The sequence below is a fragment of the Budorcas taxicolor genome, chromosome 12 (genome assembly GCF_023091745.1).
Source record: "Budorcas taxicolor isolate Tak-1 chromosome 12, Takin1.1, whole genome shotgun sequence".
Classification (NCBI taxonomy): domain Eukaryota; kingdom Metazoa; phylum Chordata; class Mammalia; order Artiodactyla; family Bovidae; genus Budorcas; species Budorcas taxicolor.
This window is the reverse complement of record NC_068921.1, coordinates 46,069,967-46,092,452: the sequence shown is the minus strand read 5'-3', so window position 1 is coordinate 46,092,452 and position 22,486 is coordinate 46,069,967. Positions and strand designations below refer to the sequence as shown.

The following is a 22,486-nucleotide window of genomic DNA, read 5'->3' as shown; positions in this document are numbered from 1 at the left end:
AGTTTTATTTTGCCACAGTTCTGGAGACCAGGAGTGTAAAATCAAGGTATTAACATGGATGAACTCCCTCCAAGAGGCTAAAGGAGAATCTATTCTTTACCTCTTCCAACTTCTGCTGTCAGAATTCCTTGACTATCACCCCAAATTCTGAACCCTGTTTCTGTCTCCACTCTGCCTCCTCTTTTTTCTGTGGCTCTCTCTCTCTCTCAAATCTCCTTCTGCCTTTCTCTTATAAGGATATTTGTCATTGGATTTGCTGCTGCTCTTTAGTAGCTCAGTCATGGCTAACTCTTTGCAAGTCCCTGGGCTGTAGCCAACCAAGATCCTCTGTCCATGGGATTCACCAGGCAAGAATACTGCAGTGGATTGTCACTTCCTTCTCCAGGGAATTATTGCCAACCAGGGATGGAACCTAAGTTTCCTGTGTCTCCTGCTTGGCAGGCAGATTCTTTACCACTGGGACAACTAGGAACCATTCCATATCACAATGATCTCATCTCAAGGTTCTTAACTTAATCATGCCTGTAAAACCCCTCTTTCCAAATAAACTAGAATTACTGGGATCTAAGGATTAGGGGTGGACATATAGTTTCGGCAGGGGGTAGGGGGTGGGGAGTGGGGACGGCTACCATTCCATCCACCACAGAAATACATAGGTATTCTTTGTTCAATTCTTGCAACTTTTCCAGAATTTTAAAAACATGATATTAAAGACCATAAAAACAGAGGTTACATTGTCAAATGTCATAAAAATTCAAAGAGCTTAGCATCTGACAAGCTAACTTACTTTTAAAGGTAAAACTTTTAAAATATACAGATGTATTAAATTAGGTGCTTTGTCAATCTGTGCTTCATTGTCATTCACTATTTGAAGTCAGTGGAGATTATGTCATGTCAAAACTCTTCTACATTGTCTGGCCTCTTAAATTTTTGCTTTAATCTTTTCTAAAACATTTAGGATATCAAAGGTCACTTTTATTTCAAAACAAATAACTATGTTCCCAATTTTGCTATTCTTGGAGTAAGACTGAGACTTTCTGTTAATTGCCACAAGATGACAACTTTTTCTCAGATAGTAAGATCTTGAAGCCGAAAGGAATATTTTTGTTTTGTTTGATCTCTGATTAGTTTGTCTTTTCAAATATGTACATTGATCTTAAGAATCACTCTTTTTCATTTCTTTAGCTGCTGTGCCTTTAAGTTTGATTGAGTTAAAGTGGCTTTATGAAATATCTCTGCTATATAAAATGATAAATAAATGTATCTAATCAAGTACCTCTATACTAAATGAGTCTATTTGCACTTACCTTAAACCATGAAGATCAAGACAAGCATTCCACTGAAGTAACTGCCGGGGGGAAAAAAGACACACACACACACACACCACATATACACACACCACATACATTTACACATAAACAAGGAACAGTTTTAATCCTGGGAGGATAATAGAGTGGTTAACAGAATAATGATGGAAAACAAAATGTTTTACTAACTGTGAGAATTAGCTGCTTTACAACTGAAATCAGTCACTAGGGTCTAGATAAGCTCTTAAAGCTTTCACATTTTATTTTTTTAACATTAAAGCTCCAGTGTCTATCACATTGTTTAAGTAGATATTGATAATATCAAATAGATACATTTATAAATGTGTATACCACTAGTAATTAATGAATTAACTCACAGAGTAGCCAAACACAGTCAAGCATAAATGTATTGAAGTTAAATCAACTAGTCAAGGGATTGTTGGAACTTATGTCAAACGTGTGTGTGTGTGTATACATACATTTGATGCCGTTTGCATGGACAACCTTTAAGAATTGTGGAGTCGTCAACTCTAAAGCTGAAAGCAAACACAGGTGGTTGGTTCTATGTCTTTCTTCAAGAGACAAGCAATTATTATCCTCATGATCTATTAAGCCACATTTTCTTTAGCATGTGACAGCTAAGGTGATGTTGATCAAAAAATATAGCTCTTTATTCTTAAACAAGTTCACATGCACATAGATGTTTAACTAGTGCCTTTATAGAGCTATTATGAAAAAACACTAGCAGCCTTGGTCTGGAGAAGTAATTTATGACAGCTAGGTAAATGGTGTCCAAGATCACCTTGATAGTATTAGCTATTCAGTATCCCTACCCCTGTACTGTGGCATTTCTTTAACTCTGTTGACAAATGTGGGAGAGAAAAAAAAAAGGAAAAACACAATGAGCCCTACTCAGACTGCTTACTCTGTTTCTCCTTCTAGTACCTTCTGCATCAGATCATCTGTCAGTCAGTTAACAGAGAAAAGAGTCGAAGGAGAAACTGCAGAGGAGTGAGTGTGTATGGGAGAAGCATAGTTAAAACAAGACCTTGTGTCTATCACTACCCTCCCCAACCTTTCTTTCTTTTTGGTTCATTAACTGGAAGTGTGGAAAAGTGAAGGGAAATGAATTTAACTTGTCCTGACATTAGTTAGAGACAGAAATGCAATGACTTCCAGAATATTTCTGCCCCAGAGAGAGGTAATTGAAAAAGTTGTTGTGTGGTTAGATGGTGTAATGAAAAATAAAGAAATGATTCAGGAGAGTGGAATCAAATTATAAGCATAAAGGCAAGTGTGCTGAAGTTTTTAGCCAGTTGAAAAATTGAGAGATACTATCAGGACTGTGCAAATATATTGCTCTGATTAATTTTCCTGGGGTGAAATATGACAATATTTATAAAATTGACAATCCTGCCCTGAATAAAATTTTCTCTGTGATATAATAAGCTAAAATAAGCCATAACAAGTACCCATCTATGTAAAAACATTTAAGTAGTAAAGAACTGAATAAGAAGGTTTCATGTGAGAGTAAAAGGAATTTGTATCTGGACATTGCTCAGAGTTGCTTACAACCTGGGAGAATACTCAATAAACAAAGTAAAGGCTAATTTATCTTACAGAGTATCATATTTGAGTTTTGAAATGTTGTTTTGGCTGTCGGTGTTTTCTTTTCTTTTCTTTGGACGCCTTTTACATGTTTGAAAAACAGTTTTTCAATATGACGTGAGAGGAGTGTGCGTGCATGTCACATGCATGCAGACTTCAGCCATGTCTGACTCTTTGCGACCCATGGACTGTAGTCCACCAGGTTCCTCTGTCCATGAGATTCTCCAGGCAATAATACTGGAGTGGGTTGCCATGCTCTCCTCCAGGGGATCACCCTGACCTGGGATCGAACTGACATCTCCTGAGTCTCTTGCATTGGCAGGCAGGTTCTTTACCACTAGAGACACCTGGGAAGATCTAAGGTGAGAGGTATTCAAGGGTCAAAATAAATTCAGTTCAGTTCAGTTCAATTGCTCAGTCATGTTTGACTCTGTGATCCCATGGTTGCAACACGCGAGGCCTCCCTGTCCACCAACTCCCGGAGTTTACTCAAACTCATGTCCATTGAGTCAGTGATGCTGTCCAATCATCTCATCCTCTGTTGTCCCCTTCTCCCCACACCTTCAGTCTTTCCCAGCATCAGATGGGTCAGTTTTTCACATTAAGTACCCACAGTATTGGAGTTTCAATTATAGCATCAGTCCTTCTAATGAATATTCAAGACTGATTCCCTTTAGGATTGACTGGTTGTATCCCCTTGAAGTCCAAGGGACTCTCAAGAGCCTTCTTCAATACCATAGTTCAAAAACATCAATACTTTAGTGCTCAGCTTTCTTTATAGTCCAACTCTCACATCCATACATGACTACTGGAAAAAACCATAACCTTGACTGGATGGATCTTTGCTGGCAAAGTAATATCTCTGCTTTTTAATATGGTGTCTCGGTTGGTCATAACTTTTCTTCCAAGGAGTAAGTGTCTTTTCATTCCATGACTGCAGTCACCATCTGCAGTGACTTTGGAGTCCCCAAAAATAAAGTCTGTCACTGTTTCCACTGTTTCCCCATCTATTTGCCATGAAGTGATGGGACTGGATGCCATGATCTTCGTTTTCTGAATGTTGAGCTTTAAGGCAACTTTTTCACTCTCCTCTTTCACTTTCATCAAGAGGCTCTTTAGTTCTTCTTCCCTTTCTGCAAAAAGGGTGGTGTCACCTGCATATCTGAAGTTATTGATATTTCTCCCAGCAATCTTGATTTCAGCAATGCTTGATTACAGCAGTTGTGCTTCAGCATAGCATTTCTCATGATGTACTCTGCATATAAGTTAAAGAAGTAGGGTGACAATATACAGCTTTGATGTACTCCTTTCCCTATTTGGAACCAGTCTGTTGTTCCATGTTCAGTTTTAAAGGTTACTTCCTGACCTGCATACAGATTTCTCAAGAGGGAGGTCAGGTGGTCTGATATTCCCATCTCTTTTAGAATTTTCCACAGTTTATTGTGATCCACACAGTCAAAGGCTTTGGAATAGTCAATAGAGCAGAAATAGATATTTTTTTGGAACTCTCTTGCTTTTTCGATGATGCAACAGATATTAGCAATTTGATATCTAGTTCCTCTGCCATTTCTAAAACCAACTTGAACATCTGGAAGTTCAAGGTTCACATGCTGTTGAAGCCTGGCTTGGAGAATTTTGAGCATTACTTTGCTATTGTGTGAGATGAGTGCAACTGTGCAGAGAAGGCAATGGCAACCCACTCCAGTACTCTTGCCTGGAAAATCCCATGGACGAAGGAGCCTGCTAGGCTGCGGTCCGTGGGGTCGCTGGAAGTTGGGCAGAACTGAGCGACTTCACTTTCACTTTTCACTTTCATGCATTGGAGAAGGAAATAGCAACCCACTCCAGTGTTCTTGCCTGGAGAATCCCAGGGACGGGGGGGCCTGGTGGGCTGCCGTCTATGGGGTCGCACAGAGTCAGACACGACTGAAGCGATTTAGCAGCAGCAGCAGCAGTGCAGTAGTCTGAACATTCTTTGACATTACTTTTCTTAGGGATTGGAATGAAAACTGACCTTTTCTAGTTCTGTGACCACTGCTAAGTTTTCAAATTTGCTGGCATATTGAGTACAGCACTTTCACAGCATCATCTTTCAGGGTTTGAAATAGCTCAACTGGAATTCCATCACCTCCACTAGCTTTGTTTGTAGTGATACTTCCTAAGGCCCACTTGATTTTGCATTCCAGTATGTCTGGCTCTAGGTGAGTGATCATACCATCGAATTATCTGGGTCATGAAGATCTTTTTTGTATAGTTCTACATACGGATGTGAGAGTTGGACTATAAAGAGAGCTGAGCACCAAAGAATTGATGCTTTTGAACTGTGGTGTTGGAGACGACTCTTGAGAGTCCCTTGGACTGCAAGGAGATCCAACCAGTCCATCCTAAAGGAGATCAGTCCTGAGTGTTCATTGGAAGGACTGATGTTGAAGCTGAACCTCCAGTACTTTGGCCACCTGATGCGAAGAGCTGACTCATCTGAAAAGACTCTGATGCTGGGAAAGATTGAGGGCAGGAGGAGAAGGGGACGACAGAGCATGAGATGGCTGGATGGCATCATTGACTCAATGGACATGGGTTTGGGTAGACTCCGGAAGTTGGTGATGGACAGGGAGGCCTCACGTGCTGAGGTTCATGGGGCCTCAAAAAATCAGACACGACTAAGTGACTGAACTGAACTGAACTCTGTATTCTTGCCACCTCTTTTTAATATCTTCTGCCTCTGTTAGATCCCTACCATTTCTGTTCTTTATTGAGCCCATCTTTGCATGAAATGTTCCCTTGGTATCTCTAATTTTCCTGAAGAGATCTCTAGTTTCCCATTCTAATTTTTTCCTGTTTCTTTGCATTGATCAGTGAGGAAGGCCTTTTTACTTCTCCTTGCTATTCTTTGGAACTCTGCGTTCAAATGGGTATATCTTTCCTTTTCTCCTTTGCTTTTTGCTTCTCTTCTTTTTACAGCTATTTTTAAGGTCTCTTCAGACAGCCATTTTGATTTTTTGCATTTTTTTTTTCTTGGGGATTGTCTTGATCCCTGTCTCCTGTACAATGTCATGAACCTCCATCGTTAGTTATTCAGGCACTCTGTCAGATCTAATCCCTTGAATCTATTTCTCACTTCCACAGTATAGTCATAAAGGATTTGATTTAGGTCATACCTGAACAATGCACATGAGTTCGGGTGAACTCTGGGAGTTAGTGATGGACAGTGAGGCCTGTCATGCTGCGATTCATGGAGTTGCAAAGAGTCGGACATGATTGGGCAACTGAACTGAACTGAATGATCTAGTGGTTTCCCCTACTTTCTTCAATTTAAGTCTGAATTTGGCAATAAGGAGTTCATGATCTAAGCTACAGTCTGCTTCCAGTCTTGTGTTTGCTGTCTGTATAGAGCTTCTCCATCTTTGGCTGCAAAGAATATAATCAATCTGATTTCGATATTGACCATCTGTTGATGTCCATGTGTAGAGTCTTCTCTTGTGTTGTTGGAAGAGGATGTTTGCTATGACCAGTGCATTTTCTTGGCAAAACTCTATTATCCTTTGCCCTGATTCATTCTGTACTCCAAGGCCAAATTTGCCTGTTACTCCTACTTTTGCATTCCAGTCCCCTATGATGAAAAGGACATCTTTTTTGGGTGTTAGTTCTAGAAGGTCTTGTAGGTCTTCATAGAACCATTCAACTTCAGCTTTACTGGTAGGGGCATAGACTTGGATTACCGTGATGTTGGATGCTTTGCCCTGGAAACGAACAAAGATCATTCTGCATTTTGGACTCTTTTGTTGACTATGATGGCTACTCCATTTCTTCTAAGGGATTCTTTCCCACAGTAGTAGATATAACAGTCATCTGAGTTAAATTCACCCATTCCAGTCCATTTTAGTTCACTGATTCCTAAAATGTCGACGTTCACGCTTACCATCTCCTGTTTGACCACTTCCAATTTGCCTTGATTCATTGATCTAACGTTCCAGGTTCCTATGCAATATTGCTCTTTACAGCTTCGGACTTTACTTCCATCTCTAGTCATATCCACAACTGGGTTTTGTTTTTGCTTTGGCTCCGTCTCTTCATTCTTTCTGGAGTTATTTTTCCACTGATCTCCAGTAGCATATTGGGCTCCTACCAACCTGGGGAGTTCATCTTTCAGTGTCCTATCTTTTTGCCTTTTCATCCTGTTCATGGGGTTCTCAAGACAAGAATACTGAAGTGGTTTGCCATTACCTTCTTCAGTGAACCACGTTTTGGCAGAACTCTCCACCATGACTCGTTCATCTTGGGTGGCTCTACATGGCATGGCTCATAGTTTCATTGAGTTAGACAAGGTTGTAGACCATGTGATGAAATTAGTTAGTTTCCTATAATTGTGGTTTCCAGTCTGTCAGCCCTCTATGGAGAAGGAAAGAGGCTTATGGAAGCTTCCTGATGGGAGAGACTAACTGAGGGGGAAACTGGGTCTTCTTCTGGTGGGCGGGGCTATACTCAGTAAATCTTTAATCCAATTTTTTGTTGATGGGTGAAGCTGTGTTCTCTCCCTGCTGTTTACCTGGGCCCAAATTATGGTGGAGGTAATGAAGATAATGGTGACCTCTCAAAAGGTCCCATGCATGTACTGCTACACTCAGTGTCTCCAACCCTGGAGCAGGCCACCGCAGACCCATGCCTCCCCTGGAGACTCCTGGACACACCCAGGCAAGTCTGGGTCAGTCTCTTGTGGGGTCACTGCTCCTTTCTTCTGGGTCCTGGTGCACACAAGGTTCTGTTTATACCCTCCAAGAGTCTATTTCCCAGTCCTGTATAAGTGCTGGCAGCTCTATGGTGGTGTTAATGGCTACCTCCTCCAAGAGGGCTTATGCCATAGCTGAGTCTGCTGTCGTACCCAGTGGCAGTCCACTGCTGATCTGTACCTCCACAGGAGACACTCAAACACAGTTCTGTCTCAGTCTCTGTGGGGTCTCTGGTCCAGATCTTTAGTTTTAATGATATTGAACAATTCAATTATAATTACTGAAGAATGTATTGATTGCAGTTTTTTTTTTTTAGTTATGGAATTAAAGTTTTTAATTGTATATTTGTTTGTAGACTCAAGAATATATTTGAACAAGTCATTGATAGATATAACCCTTCCAGGTTAATTGAGAAAGAAACACTAATATACAAAACATTTCTCCTATATGAAGCTCTTGAAATATCCTATTGTCAATCCAAACAGAATAAACTAAAATGAGATAATTGGGAAGGTACCCATAAAGTCAGCCTGAATATATTATCACAACTATATATGAGATAATATTTGTTTTAAAAAGATTCTATTGCACTGTAAACTCAGTCTCATTAGAGACTGCATTTAAAAGGCTTATAAAGTTACTCATTAATGTTATCTTGTTGTATCTCCACAGCTTTTTCATTAAAGAAAATTCAGCAGAAAGCATTTTCTCCTGATAGCAGGAACCAATTTGCAATAAATGTTCTGGAAACCACTAGGGAAGCCATTACTGAGGTCTAATAAAAACAGACAAGCGTAACTTGTTCTATATTTTTGTTTCAATCACACACAGATGAGACCCCGCTTTCCACACCAACTGCGAGAGACAGCCTTGACAAACTTTCTCTAACTGGGCATGGACAACCACTACCTCCAGGATTCCCATCTCCTTTTCTGTTTCCTGATGGATTGTCTTCCATAGAGACCCTTCTGACTAACATACAGGTAGGACTTTTTCACATTCTGGGAGAAAGGAACATGGAAGATTCAGCTGTCAATGTTTCCCAAAGTCATACTGTTCCAGCTTAATCCATTCTTGAGACTGACAAAACCATGATAATGAATTTTTCTAGCAATTTGATATTTTAAACTTAATACACAAATTCAATCGGTTAGAAATACCCAAATATGTATACTACATCTTAATAAAAACTTAGATGAAATGACCTGGGCCTTTTAAAAACCATTCTGCTTAAATGTTCTCTTTATTGCCAATTAATAGTAGGAATCTAGCTGTTTAAGTTTGTCTGATGTATTAAAAGACAGTACACCAGTTCTAATAAATATTTAGCTGTTTTTAAACTGCTGGCCTTTCAGTGAGGAAATGATATGTTTAGTCATTTAAATATGTCTAAATGAAAAAAAATCCAAAAAATCCCTTCTTTCATAAATTAGTTTATTTCAGTTAATAAGATTTCTTCAAAGAACAGACTTCAAAAAGTCATGCAAAACTTTCCACAGATTTTCTATGTAGTCTTCAGGATGTATATTTTATGTACAGTACATTATGAATAAAAAATACAGTTAACAATAACATAGAACATGGAGCCAAAATAATAAGTGTTTGGGATAAAAGAAAGCATAATTTTTTGCCCACACATGAAGTGGTCATGTGGACCCCAGATGGAGCTTTTTGCCATCTACTTCTCCACACTTAAAGTAGCTGGTAGTAATATGCTTGCAGATACTCTGGTGTTTTTTTTTTTAATCTTTGTTCTAGCACTCAATCCTTAGTGGTATTTTTCTGTACACATTTCATACCATATTAAACTTTCTCCCAGTAGAAATGTAATTAATTTTATTTACCTCTCTAAGGACATAACAGAAGGCCTTTAATGTAACATATCTTCTCATCTGTTAATATGGCATTTTTAATACTAATGTAATTAGAATCTCCAGAACTGTATTCAACTTTAAGGTTTTATATCTCAGTAATTGAAATAAATCATCAGTCTAACCTAAATGTAATCATAGCCAAATAATTGATTATATTTAAAAATAAACATATAACTTTTTTTCTAAATTCAGCCCACATTATTGTTTTCTGAGTTAAAGTTCTTAATGCATTTCTCTTTTGTTAAATTAAATGCTTTCAAAAATACCCCTCAACATTTCTGAATTTACACTTTGAGAAGTAAGGGAACAATTAAGTTTCTTTTGTATTTTGTGTTTGTGTGTGTCTGTGTGTCTGTGTGTGTACACATATATATATTTATATATATATATAATTATATATGAAGCAAATAAAAAGCTAAACATTTACTTAAAATCCTCCATCTAGGTGTCTGTATATTCACTAACTAAAGCCTCTTTAATGGGGAAAAGAATAATGTAATTTCAATTTCAGGAAAGAAAACATTTCTCTGTAAATATTCACTAGTGTAAACCGGTTTGCTCATCTGAAAAGTAGATTTACACAGGGACCCTTGCATTCTGTATGAAAACCACATCACTAAGTCAAATTCTGTGTTTGAGAATGTTTATCCACCCACCCATAGACAGTAATACACAGACTAGAAATGTTATCTGCATGCATGCTTGCAGGCTAAATCGGTTCAGTCGGGTCAGACTCTATGTAACCCTATGGATTATAGCACTCCAGGCTTCTCTGTCCATGGGATTCTCCAGGCAAGTATACTGGAGTGGGTTGCCATGCCTTCCTCAAGATCTTCTGAACCCAGAGATTTAACCCACATCTCTTATATCTCCTGCATTGGTGGGCAGGCTCTTTACCACTAGCATGGCTCAAGAAGCCCAGAAATGTTATCTATATCACCTCAAATTATAATTATTTCCTTAAAGAAAGAAAAAGAGAAAAAGGAAAATTTCAGTTTTAAATTTTACAAATTTTAGATAAATTATTTTTTAGTGAATGTAGTATCTCTGGAAATAATACATTCTCTAGCCTTCCAAACAGCCTTAAGAGGATATATTAGGAAGAATTGATTATAGGAGTCAAGTCAAAGTAAATTATTTCTTCTAGTCCTAAATCATACGATTCTGAATCTGACAAAGTTAGAACACTCACAATAAAAATGTTTCATTTAGGGACTTCCCTCTAGGTCCAGTGGTTAAGACCTTGCCTTCAATGAAGGGGGTGAGGGTTTGATCCCTGGTCAGGTAGCTAAGATCCCTCATGACTCACAGACAAAAAATCAGAACATAAACAGCCAAAGCAATATTGTAACAAATTTAGCAAAGACTTTAAAAATGGTTCACATCAAAAAAGAAAATAATATTTCATTTAAAATAATCTATGCTTGTTCACTTCAGTTTCACATATAGATGTGTACAGATGAGATATTATATATGCATATGTATGAATTTGATACCTGTATACAAGTATATGTGAATGCACATATATGTATGAAAGGTAAAATCAATTGAAAATCTTACTTAGTGCCATATACAGTAAAACAAAAGACAATACATACATACATTCATACATACTTATATACATGTTCACATACACACACAAGCCAGACATACATGTTAAATTTATGTTCAGTTATAGTTTCACATTATTTTGCAAAAGGTCATAGTTGCTAGCTCTTTTATTATTATTACATATATTGAGTTATAGTAATATCCTAGGAATCATATAGAATATTTAAACAGTCATGACTCTGACTCATGGGGCATACAGTATAAATGTGTTTGCTGTCCAAATTCTAATTTGGGTAATTACATTCTGTCTACCTCAATTTCCTTTGTAAGTTCAATTATGTATAATGGTGTTCTCTGCTTTCTGTTTCAAATGGCAACACTCTTTTGGTGTGGTAAATTTAAAGCTCTATATTTCCTTTGAAGATACTTTATCACAATGACAATGAAAAATAATTGAGTTGAAAGTATTTGCATTTTATATCATACAATATCATGTTTAAAATTAAAGGTTTATTGTATATGGTTTCTACTTTAAAATATTGTGTTATGTTTAAATTTAATGCACATAAACTATTTTTCTTAGAATTAATGACCAGAACTACTCAATATTTAAGGAGTTATTGTTCTAATATTCAATCCTTTGATTTCATGATATTGTATAATTTGATAATTTTAAAATTAAGAATTTTTAATAGCTACTGTAGATGTCCCTTCCATGACACTTTATCAAAATTGAATTTTCTTAAATGGTCTTTCTTTGTGGTTTAAAAGAGGGCCTGTAGAAAAATACTATATGCTAGTATTTTAAAATATATATACTATATATAGTATAGAAAATATGTTTTATATATAGTATAGAAAAATATAGGTAGTATAGAAATATATGTGTATATTGTATATCTTTAGGCACCAGATTTTTGCTAATTCCTAGAACTATACTGTTCTTTCTTAAAGTTTGAATATTTTTATAAATTAGAAGTCATAAAGAATAATGATATCTTCAGTAAAGAACAGCAATTTCACTTTAGTGACATTTAAATTCACTCTAGATTTTGCTTTTTGGAATTAAAAAAAATATATGTAATTTTATTTTATTTTATTTTTCTATGTGGACTGTCTTTCATTTTGGTTTCCTTAATCAAACATGTTCATGGACAACTCCCTATGAGATTTTAGGTGAGGAAAGTAGAATTTTAGTATCAATTTACTGGATGTGACACCTTCGATCATTGATTATCATTTGAACAAACTAAAGGGAGAACTTTACCCACTATTCTCAATCTGAGCTTTCAAGCTGTAAGTCATAACTGGGATATATTTGCACACAAGACTAGGAATAAATATGTTATACTGTTTATTACTCTATTTACAAAAATTATTTTAAAGGATAGTTAGATAAATAAAAAGTAGAAAAGAAAAATAAGGTAGAGAATATAAAATTTAGTGAGGGGTGATATTAGCACTAAGGATATGCCATAAGGGGAATAGGATAGCTGTTTGGTTCACTCTGGTTTGTCTTTGTGGAAGTATTAAACAAACAAGGAAAATCTAAAAGGGATGTTAAAAACACAGTGAATGGCAGGCTGAGATTGGTTCACTATGGTCTGACAAATAAACATATTCTGATTGTGGTATTTAAGAAGCATTCTTTACTTCTATATTTAATGGAAGACAATGAAAAATAATTTGACCAAAATATTCTGGTTATACATATTCCAGTCTTTACATTTCAATGTCATGACCAGTAATATATCTTATACATTTCAAAGAAATGAATCATTTTTATTTGCATTATTAATATGTATTTTAATTATAAAAATATGTATTAGTAATTATATAGTTACTAATCTTCTCTAACTGATGAAAGAATTAGAAAGAAACTTTTCAAAAAGATAATAAAATAAGACATTGACTTCAAAATATGGGTAGACTAGCATCAGATACATTGGTTTTTATCTTTAATCATAGTATGTTATATCTTCTCCTGTGTGTCCCATTACCAATTTTGTGAAGAGAGATCATGAAAAAAAAACAGTAAAACATAGCCAGTATTTTAAACTCAGTTTACTGTAATGAAGAGAGTGGCATTAATCTCTTAAAAATCTGGACTCTGTGTCATATTTACTAATTTATATCATGTACAACAACAATACAAACAGTAATAGTAAAACTAATTTTACTGATGATTTCCCTGGTGTCTCAGTGGTAAAGAATTCCCTTACCAATAGAGGAGATGCAGGTTCCATCCCTGGGTCAGGAGGATACCATGGAGTAGGAAATGGCAACCCACTCCAGTATGTTTGCTGGAAAATCCTGTGGACAGAGGAGCCTGGTGGGTTACAGTCCTTTGGGTCCCGAAAAAGGCAGGGCATGACTTAGCAACTAAACAACAATATTTGCTGAATAATCTTAATATGTCCCTGTGCAGGAAATATACTCCTTTGAGTCTCCTCTACTCCAACACTACTTAAATTCTGGTACTTCTAATTCACCAATGTCTGAGTTTTTCCATTACTAGCAATTTTGCGACCTAAGCTGGGGGCCCTGCATTTTATCCCAGTTCAGGCATGATCTGCTTAGAGACAGCATCAGATCTCATAGGTTAAGAGTTCAGTCTCACAAACCTGCTTCTTGCCCCCACTTTCATTGCCAGTTGTAAGTCCAGGTTGTACCCTGTGCTTGTGACCAACCAGCTACAGACTGGAGGTTCCCACCATGCCTGCCAATTAATTTGTTAAAGCAGCTCATCGAACTTAGGAAAGTGTGTTACTTACATACCTGGTTTATTATAAAAGATTATAAATCAAGGTCCAGAAGGAGCGAGTGAATTGTCCAATACAATTCAGAAACAGATGGGAGAAATATATAGGGCAATGTATTTGGAAAGCGGCATAGAGCTTCCACTCCCTCACATGTCACCCACCCTGTACCTCTATATACTGACCAATTCAAAAGTTCTCTGAATCTCACCCATCCTTTAGGGACTTGCTAAAAGTCAACTTATTAACAGAAACTCATGTGTGGTTGCAAGGAGTTTATTATGAATAACAGAAGACCCATTTCACCTCTGCTGTTCTTATCATTTAGGAAGTTCCATTCCCTGTAGCATCTCTAGATACCAATATCCAGTATAGGATACCTAGAAGTGCTTTTGATGTGGAATTCATTGTTAATCAACTTTGAAGTACAATAACCATAACAGTAAACCAAGTATAGTATCTTTTGTCACAAGAGTGGCAAAAATGCTTTAGTTGATACTGTTCTGTCATATTTTTTAAAGTCCCTAACTTCAAGGCACACTATTCTTTTTTGGAATGAAACATCAAACAAAAAAAGAAAAGCCAAAAACCTCAGGGTTGCTCTGACCTAGGTTTAGTCAACTTACTCCTTTGGGACCTTAGACAAGTCACCTCCTCCTTCTGAACCTTGGTTTTCTCATCTTTGAAATGTCTAAGCTAGAATAGATAATGGCTAAAAATCTTCTCCAACTGGGTTTGTTGTTGTTTAGTAGCTCAGTAGTGTCCGACTCTCATGCTACCCCATGGACTACAGTCTGCCAGTCCCCTCTTTCCAAGGGATTTCTAAGCAGGAATACTAGAGTCTATGTGATCCCGTGGATTACAGCCTGCCAGGCTTCTCTGTCCATAGGATTTCCCAAGCAAGAATACTGGGTTGCCATTTCCTTATTTACTCTCATTAGCAATAGCAAATTACTCAACACAAATTTTGTCACCTGAGTTTCAATAATACTCATGGAACTGTACATGTCATCTAATTCTAAAATTTGTACAAAATACAAATATGTACCAAGTAAGCTTTTCTTCCTCTAAGATCTAACTAGTAAATTAATAAATGCTTCTGTCATATCAATATTACTGTAAGTCTCCTATACAGGCAGATATTTATACTTCCTAGGCAAGAGAAGTAGTTGAAATATTGCTAGATTAATGTGTCCTTTATATATATAGTTTATAAACTCATTCCCTGAAAAATGATAGAAATTTGTTTACACGCATAGTACTTTAGAAAGCAAAAATATTTCTGTATTATTACAGGCATTATGTCTGCATATAGAAAAGAAATCTGAGGTCAAACAACCACTATCTTTAATAACTGCTGTGTCATAGACTAAATTTAAAAATTTTTTTAAGAATCGTTACTATCCAGCTTCAACATCATGAAAACTGACCTCCCCCTGGGAACAAATTTTATGTTTTAAGCCTTGTTTTTTTTACATTAAATCACATTGCCATCATAGAATTTTGCTTGATATCGCATGACCACATGAGACCTAGCATTTAGTGTGACCTTTTGCATATGATCTACCTGGAAAATTTACAGAAGTTACACAAATCCAATAGTACTGTTATCACTGATAGTTAAAATAGTGTCCCAGTGATTTGTAGATGTTGTGAACACTCCTTGCTTTTGTTTTTCCCAGTCCCCTGCTGCATTGAAATTTAATTGGTTTTCTGTATTTTTTGCAGAAGAGCTGTCACAGACAGTAACATATTTTTTGCATATGTATCAGTTTGACTTTAGCGAAGATTTTTGTTCACACTGGACTCCTACTGATGTGCACTGATTTAAAGTCTAAAAATGAAACTTAATTTTATACAGCTTATAAGTAGTCCCTAGAGGGTATTGGATCCTAAAAGCTAATATTTTTCAGACATAATCAGCAGGAATAAGTAATGGACTACCATTAGCGACATTAACAGCAATGTAACAGAAGGAAACAATAAACATAAATGTTCTTAGCAACTTTATACTTTACAACAAATATTAATATAAAATTACACAAATTAGAACTGCAGCTTAACACTGTTCAACACGTTTATTCATAATGATTGTTTCATATTTAAAGAACACCAAAATATCGTGTTTTGTCAGCCAAGGACAATAATAGTTTAATAGTAATTTATTTTAAACAGCTACTGATAATACAACCAATCAACACATTAAGTGGTGCCAACATTGGCATCTTGCTAAATAATCTCTAGACATTGCACAGAGAGTACATCTTTCAAAGATAAGTCAACAAGAGCAATCAGAGCAGAAAATTAGAATTTGGTATCTTAGAATTAAAATACAGCTAAACTAAAGTTTTAATTGGGGTGATCTAAAAGGGCACTTGATGTAATGATCTCTTTCATTTGTTACTAATTGTTTGTTCCTGATGAAGAAGAAACATATACAGGAATGTTGCCGAATTGAGTTAAGATGGCAGTTTCCTTAGCAGCTATGTTTTATTGTTAAAAACAAAAGAGTAGAGAGAACTGAACTGCCATCGAGCTTGTTTCCTATCACAAAAATTAATCCAGAAAATTCAGGGTCAGTTATTCCAAATATTAAATATTAATAGCTTATATGTGCTTGAAAAGAGACTTAAAAAGACTTGTGACAATTGGTGGGCTGAGCTAAACATTCCTATTACATTAGCAAGTCAAGCTGGAATTGAAATGTATGAATCAAACTTCTTATGTCGTATCCTACAAAGGGGTAAAGGGTTCTCAAATATATCTACAACTGGCAATAACTACCATTTCATTTCTAATTTCAATTGAAAAATTCAGCTGCTGATGTTCACAAACCAAAGCAAAGCATCTTTTCCAAAAGAGCATTTTGAATTGCTGAGTTGAGAAGGATTGAAATCTTAGCTTCAATTTTTGCTAATAATTTTAGTAATAATTTTCTAATGCATCTTAGCAGAGAACACATGCAGAACACTTTGCATAGGTTTTACATATTCTCATAATCTCATTTTTGAAAATTTCAGAATACTACTCATATATTAATATAGCATATAGTCAAATTATATATATATTATTTTATAAACAGTTATATAAATAGATATAATTTGCTTTTGCCATATACTATTATTATATATACTGTTAAATATTCCCCTAAAATATATCCTGTTTAGAGCCATTTTGATAGATTTTTAAAAAAATAATGCATTACTAAGCCATGAAGTTTTGGATGCATATTATGTATCTCAAGAAACATATACCATATTATAATTTCTATTTAATAAATTTTTGAAATCTATTCTACAGTAGGCACTCTCTGAGTTTTAGTACCCATAGTACCCAATGAGAGAAAATGTCTCTGCCTCAGAGAACTTACATTTCAGTGAAGAAGATGCAAAATATGGCAGTAAACAAATAAACAGATGACAATATTACATAATAAATGATATGAAGAATTTTAAGGAGGGAATAAAAAGTTGAGTTTGGAGGGCTAGTCCAGATAAGCTGTGAAGAGAAGGGTTTTCCCCAGTGATGGCTGAACAAAGGTGAAGTGAATGTAGGAGTGAACCATGCAAAACACGGGAGGAAAAGCATTCAGGAGGGAAACAGAGAGCCAAGTTCCCAGTGCAGAAACAAATTGGTGCCTTAAGAAATAAATGGCCACTCACGTTGTATATAATCTCAGTAGGGAGTGGCAGAGAATTAGCCCTGAGAGATAGGTGAGTATTGCTAACATCGCATGGGGTTACATAAACTATGTCAGATAATTACACATGGAACAAATCAGTCTAATTTTCTTCACAATATTTAATTTTAAGATACACTTATGTGTTGCCCTCATGTAGTATTAAACCTAGATATTCTAATTAGAAGCAATTGAACCTGCAAGCCAAAAATATTTGTCTTCCTAAAATAGTTTAATTAAACATAGAAAAATTTTGCTTTACTTTTACTATTTATCTTAGTGAGTACAGAGTGACTGCACAGCAGGAATGAAGGTATTTGATAAGTGGGCTGTTCTCTTTTAAAATATGTTAAAGTAATGAATGAAATGTGCTTCATCCCAAAATATTATAATTCTGAATACCTTCTTTGTACAGGGGCTCTTGAAAGTTGCCATAGATAATGCCAGAGCTCAAGAAAAACAGGTTCAACTTGAAAAAACAGAACTGAAGATGGATTTTTTAAGGGAACGAGAACTAAGGGAGACGCTTGAGAAGCAGTTGGCAATGGAACAAAAAAATAGAGGTATTTTTAAACTTCCAAATAAGTTTAATACTTAGCATCAAATATTCAGCATAACAATATTTTGTGATTTACTATGAAACTGTAATTTTTTTGTTTTTACCTGTAGCTATAGTTTAGTGCAGGATTTGAATCCTGAGCTTAACCTTCAAAGTACATGGTTTCTCTTCTCTTTGTACCTCAAGAAACTGAAATATATCCATTATATCACATAATTTTTATTGCTTATAGATTTAACCAATTCATAGTTTTAAAATAAGAAGGAGTTCTGATAAGATGACAGCCATGAAGAAGAATTATATATTCATTCATAATTGCCTTTTGAAAAGCTTGAGTTAAAGTCATAAAACTAAAATAGAAAAATACTGATTATTCAAGCGAAGCAGATTTAGTGAGATATTTATCAACTGAAATGGAAGACTGATGAATATCTGAACAAATGACCAAAGTTGAGTGTTTGTATAATTTTCCTTCTGAATGCCTCATTTTCACCCAACAAGGTCAAAGACACATCAGCGTAGAACCTGATGTGAATTTTTATTGGGTAAAAATAATGTTATTATCAGTCTATGAACTGCTTCTTTTTATACACTTTACGGTGCATATTCAGATAATTTTGAAGGTCATTCATATTTGTGTGCTTATTTTACATGTGAGATCCAAGAGTATTTTCTTTACAATCAACTTCCCCTCTGCTTCAACTCTAAAGTTCTCCTCAATATTTAAAAGGGGAAGCTTCTCTCATTTAGTAAGTATCCACTATAAATAATCCACACTTTCTTCTGATATATGTGACGTGGTCATTTAAAAATAATTCTTTCTTTGAAAATTTGCAGAACTAATAAGTTTTTTATTAGTTACTATGAAGCAATAGTTATCAATTCCCAGGATGAGGCTGATTTGGGCAGCTGGCACGCCTGGTGTAGAGCACTGTTCTAAGTAATGTGACTTCACATAGATTTAGCTACTAGAGTAAGCAAAACAAGATGAATGTTGATGGCAGGATATGTTCTGAGTAATGAATATGGTCAAAGGGTTCGTTCTTTGGAACCATCTTCCATGAGATAGCCATGTCACAATTTTGTTCTCACTTGGAGAAGTCTTTTTTGAACAAAACTTAAAAGCAGAACCTTGAATTCTTAAGGTAACTTTTTGGTTACTTGAGAGATTTTCAGAAGAATTGTGTTGTTTTACAACTGTTGGAAGTTTTACATTGTTTTATTCCTTTAACCACTAAAGGTATAGGGCAAAGTGTTTCACAGACAACATCATAAACCTACCATTTAATTAATTATGAACTACAAGTTAAAGGTAATGACTGTCAATAATGGTCTATATGAATGTCTATGGAAGCCGTGTGTTATCCTGAAGAGAGAAACATGGCAACCCCATTTGCTTCAATCACATAGGAGGAAACAAAGAACAGTCAATGGCAAGGCACTGGGTATTGAGCTTTTAATGCCATGGGATTAACAATCCGAATAAATAATTCAGCAATTACTGTTTCTTTTCAAAGAGAGTATATAAGCAATCATCTTTAGAAAGGAAAAGAGTAAGCAAGTAACTTTGTTAAGATTTTCACAGTATTAAATAAAGGAAATTAGCATTTATTTGAAGCATTTATTTATTTGTTTTTTCTTATAAGATTTGACTCAATGTAAAAACAATTTTTTGTAAATCTGTGTTACCAGCAACAATAAACTATAAGATAATGGTCTGCCATTTTAATAATATTGATTATAAAAATAGGATTTTTGGAAACTGGAAATTCAAAGTAACCCTCTTACATGAACCATTGTTACCTTTTTTGATGTCTTGACTGAATACTATGCTAGGTAAAAAATGTTGCTTGTTAATCTGTAGTAAGTAATTATACAATAAATTTGTAATGGTTACTTCTTATGACTTAATTCTGCCAGAAGGATTTTCTCATACTGATTCTTTCACATTCATATACACAAGGTTTATCAACCATCCAGAAAAACAAAATATTTCAAAGAAAACACTTTTATGCTTTCTCTATGCTGATTGGTTACTTTATATATAGTGTAAAAGTTAAAACAATGATCAGTACAGTAGACATACATTTGTGAAGAAGATGTTATTATTTATTGATTACATATTATGTACAAATACTTAAATTGGTCAGTAGGAAAAACATTAATCATATTAACTTTTTGTATCATAGGCTACTTTGTTAAGTAGCAATAAAGTTTTATACTCATCAAATTCCTACAGTCTAAAAGTGTAACTTTCTTGAAATATATAATACTGCATATACATCTGCTATGAAATTACTAATATCTCTAAGCAAATTGCAATAGTTTCATCAAAAGTCTGTTTATATAGATATATTATTAGCTCCATATATGCAATAGTATTTATTACATTGTCTAAAATTTCGAGAAAGAATTATTAAAAATTTTGCTGGTATAACATTTTTGTAAAGATAGGGGAAATGCTCCATTTACTACTCAAAATTAATGTTTCATAAAGAGAGACTAATCTTAAAGGTTTATACTATTCAGATTACTTTGCATTTGTCTGATTCAAGGGCAGAGACTAAACGACAAAATTTATTTAATCAGCCTTCTTTATTAGTGAGTATAAATATTTATTAAAATTAGTTTCCCATTAAAACTGTCTCCACATATGATAATTAAAAGCATTCTTGTAATAGTTCAAGGCTACACAAAAATTGGCCTCCTTGGACATTTTACTGAGATTTATTTTAGGTAAAAGTGGGTTATTGTTGTTTTTTTGTTTTGTTTTGTTTAAACTTCCTCTGCACAGACAGGTGCAGTCCAGCAGGGGGAAAAATAATATTATTTTAAAAATAGAGACCATTTGTGGAAATGTGAACATTGCAAAAATTCTGAAAAATAATAATGTACATATACTCTTTTCTAGCCATAGTTCAAAAGAGGCTAAAGAAGGAGAAGAAGGCAAAGAGAAAATTGCAGGAAGCACTTGAATTTGAGACAAAACGGCGTGAGCAAGCCGAACAAACACTAAAACAAGCAGCTTCAACAGATAGTCTCAGGGTCTTAAATGGTAAGAGGGTGTGTCTTTATGGATGACTAACTAACTTTCATTGTGAATACTCAAAACGCAATTTAAATGTGTTTGTGGGTTTGTGTTTCTATGGCTGGTGATTCATTAAGCTCTTTTTGAAAGCATGGTGGAAAGAAAAGCCACATGTGTTGGGAGAAATGTTTTATTTCATGGGTGCTTCCACAGTTTTGTTACTTCAGTATCTGAGATGATATTGCTTTTCTATTTAACCAATTCTGTCTGTACTGAAACATAATAAAATATTAATATGAGAAGTTCTCAAACCCCCCATCTCATTTTCTGAACAATTTTGCATTATTTATCCATTCAAATCTTCTGATAATTCTCATGGTTATGGTCTTTGTTCAACCTTTAAAAGATGACAAAGATTTATGTAATTTTAATTCAGCACCAAAGTAACAGGTTGCTTTTTTTTAAAGGACAATGGGAATCAAATGAAATGTGTGTCACTCTTACCTTTCTGTGTTTTTAGACTCTCTGACCCCAGAGATAGAAGCTGACCGCAGTGGCGGCAGAACAGATGCCGAAAGGACAATACAAGGTGGGAGTTTGCAAAAGGCTATAAATCTAGATCTTGCTCTATGAGTTTTTCCTCTGCTTTAGCCTGCTATTCAAGCATGTAGCCTACCATCTGGGCCACATCAAAACAAGTTCAAACAAGGTCAAGTTCATCTTGCTTGTTTATATGAGTGAATTCATTTTGTGCTGATAGATTTTCTTTAAATTAACAGGTCATTTCTGTTTATACAATGCAATTAAAAAGGAATAATTAATTTTAAACAATGTATGATTTAATCTTGAACACAGTAAATGTGTTTTATTGAATGTGTGAAGCCCAATATAATAGATGAAAGTTTTATAAATTCTATATCAATAAAATCATGAGTTAACTAGGGAGTTCTTAAAATTTGAAATTATCTTCTTTTTGTTTTAGTGACAACTAATGCAAGGTACATGTAAAATAAACCAGGTGAAAGCTAACAATAAATAAGATTGTTTGATCCTATGTGAACTTTCCAAGTAGACTGTGTGCCATTATATACACTTTAATAACACAAATATGCTGAGAAAAAATCGTACAGAGAATACTAAAGGGAGTTTTTTTAAACACTCAGAAAAGCAAAATATATATATTGCCAAGACCACGCTATTAGAAGAGAACAAAATCTGAAGGTAGCATTTATAGCTTCACATCTATTCTAGACAATAAACTCAATCTAACAACATGAATACTAAACAGTAAAAAGAGCATTAAATGAAAATGATTCTTCAAAGGGAAGCCTAAAATGATTAACTACTATAATCCTCCCAATTGCTTTTATTTTGCATTTTAAGTTCATTCATTT

General features: G+C 35.0%; 1 protein-coding gene across 1 annotated transcript in view; it reads left to right on the top strand.

Moving 5' to 3' along the window:
* Positions 1 to 22,486, top strand: part of DACH1 (dachshund family transcription factor 1) — a 468,151-nt gene that overhangs the window by 411,322 nt on the left and 34,343 nt on the right. The window contains exons 8-11 of the mRNA XM_052650244.1: positions 8,474 to 8,625; positions 17,921 to 18,068; positions 20,976 to 21,119; positions 21,613 to 21,681. Of these exons, the coding sequence (XP_052506204.1) occupies positions 8,474 to 8,625; positions 17,921 to 18,068; positions 20,976 to 21,119; positions 21,613 to 21,681 (513 nt within the window). The remainder of the gene's footprint in view (positions 1 to 8,473; positions 8,626 to 17,920; positions 18,069 to 20,975; positions 21,120 to 21,612; positions 21,682 to 22,486) is intronic.